This window comes from Physeter macrocephalus, chromosome 2, assembly GCF_002837175.3.
Source record: "Physeter macrocephalus isolate SW-GA chromosome 2, ASM283717v5, whole genome shotgun sequence".
NCBI classification, from domain to species: Eukaryota; Metazoa; Chordata; class Mammalia; order Artiodactyla; family Physeteridae; genus Physeter; species Physeter macrocephalus.
In genome coordinates this window covers 205,983-207,873 of record NC_041215.1, presented here as the reverse complement: position 1 = coordinate 207,873, position 1,891 = coordinate 205,983, and the positions used below count along the sequence as shown (strand labels likewise).

At 59.1% G+C, this 1,891-nt stretch overlaps 1 protein-coding gene across 7 annotated transcripts in view; it reads right to left on the bottom strand.

Annotated features, from left to right (window-relative positions):
• RARS1 (arginyl-tRNA synthetase 1) overlaps positions 1 to 1,034 on the bottom strand; it is a 35,234-nt gene extending 34,200 nt beyond the window's left edge. For 4 of the 7 annotated variants that reach the window (XR_003682495.2, XR_003682496.2, XM_028497222.2 and 1 more), the window contains exon 1: positions 945 to 1,034. Coding sequence is in view for 2 of the 7 variants with exons in the window: in XM_028497222.2 (XP_028353023.1) it covers positions 945 to 989 (45 nt within the window). In the remaining 5 variants the exon portion in view is untranslated. The other 3 variants (XM_055079596.1, XM_007110034.4, XM_007110033.4) reach the window with 3 other exon arrangements.
• Positions 1,035 to 1,891: the final 857 nt, after the last annotated feature.

Below are 1,891 nucleotides of genomic sequence, written 5' to 3'. Positions count from 1 at the left end.
TTTTTTTTTGTGGTATGCGGGCCTCCCTCTGCTGTGGCCTCTCCCGTTGCGGGGCACAGGCTCCGGACGCGCAGGCTCCGCGGCATGTGGGATCCCCCCAGCCCGGGGCGCGAACCCGGTTCCCCTGCATCGGCAGGCGGACGCGCAACCGCTGCGCCACCAGGGAAGCCCTATCTCTATTATTCTTATCACAACCCAGCGAGAGGGTACTTACAGCCCCACACGGACAAAGACCATGCGAGGAGAGCAGTAAAGAACGTGCCAATCTACCTGACCAACTTGTACTGCTGTGAGGAATTTAGCATAAAGCAGTCCCCGTGGTGAGATGACACTGCGTAACCTACTTTCCCATCACGCCTCCCACCCCTCCCCACCTGGGCCTAGAGGGTAAGGGAACTGTCACTTTTTAACAAACTATGACTTCCCCCCACGAATACTGAGGGAAAGAGAGCAAACTCCAGCTTGATACTGAACCACTGCACGGGCTTTTCAGGATTCCTCTTGCTCAGCAGCACGGCGAGAACGGTGGGTGAGCTGCAAACAGGACCCAGGGCCCCTCTGCCTTGTCCCGCGTGCAAACAGGACCGAGGGCCCCTCTGCCTGGTCCCGCGCTTCCACCGACAGCGCGCGCGTGTTCGGGAAAAGACGAGCACTGCTCGAGGCTGTACTCAACACGCCAGGCTCCAGCCCCCGGCCCCGCGGACACGCTGGCTTGGGGAAGTCAGAGAGAGGGGGACACTCGCTGAACGTCACCGTCACCCGGGCCTGGAAACCACGGGTTCTTCCTCTCCCACCTCTGGGAGAGCGTTCCTGGGAGGGCATTAGCTTCCGAGGCAGCGCAGGCCGGTTCCCGCCTCACTGCCGTCGCTTTATTGCTGCCCGGGCGGGAGCCGGGCCCCGGCGCCTCCCTTCCAAACCTTCCCACCGGACCCACGCGGTTCCACCTGCTGCAGCAGCCGCGCGGAGCAATGAGCAACCAAGCCGTCCATCCTCTCGTCAGCGCCTTACCCACCAAGCCGCCGGAAGCGGAAGCAGCAAGCCACGCCCGGAAGCGGAACCCCTCTCCCTCTGCCCTTCCCGGCCCCGCCCAGCCGTCTAGTGGGTGACGCCTCTGCTGCCCCCTGGTGAAATCCAGGAGACACTGCGGGGAGAACAGCGGAAATTTTCTGCCAGGATTGTGGGGGCTGCAGCCTTTAGATTCTGATGTTGGGACGAGGGCAAAGGATTTGAGGGGAATCGGACCAGAGCTGCTCTGTGCTCGACTGACTTGGACAGAGGCACTTACCTAAAGCCTTTGTCTCTCAAGGGCTTCATTTAACCCCTCCGTGAAATGGGTACAGAACTAACAAAATCCATTAATTTATTCAACAGCATTTATTATGCACATTAATATGCCAGCACTATGCCAGGCGCTGGAACACAGCTGGAAACAAGTCCGGCAAGGTCCTCACTTTCATGGAGGTTACATTTTAGAGGGAATAGATATACCAGACAAGAAAGTAAATAACAGTTAAGAATCCGCCTACCAATGCAGGGGACACAGGTTCGAGCCCTGGCTGGGAAGATCACACATGCCGTGGAGCAAATAAGCCCATGCGCCACAACTACTGAGCCTGCACTCTAGAGCCCAAGAGCCACAACTACTGAGCCCACGCACCTAGAGCCCGTGCTCTGCAACAAGAGAAGTCACTGCAATGAGAAGCCTGGGCACTGCAACGAAGAGTGGCCCCTGCTAACTGCAACTAGAGAAAGCCCGTGTGCAGCAACAAAGACCCAACTCAGCCACTCAACGGCCATAGCTCACGGGCCCAGCCGCTCCGCATCACGTGGGATCCTCCCGGACCGGGGCACGAACCCGCGTCCCCTGCATCGGCAGGCGGACTCTCAACCA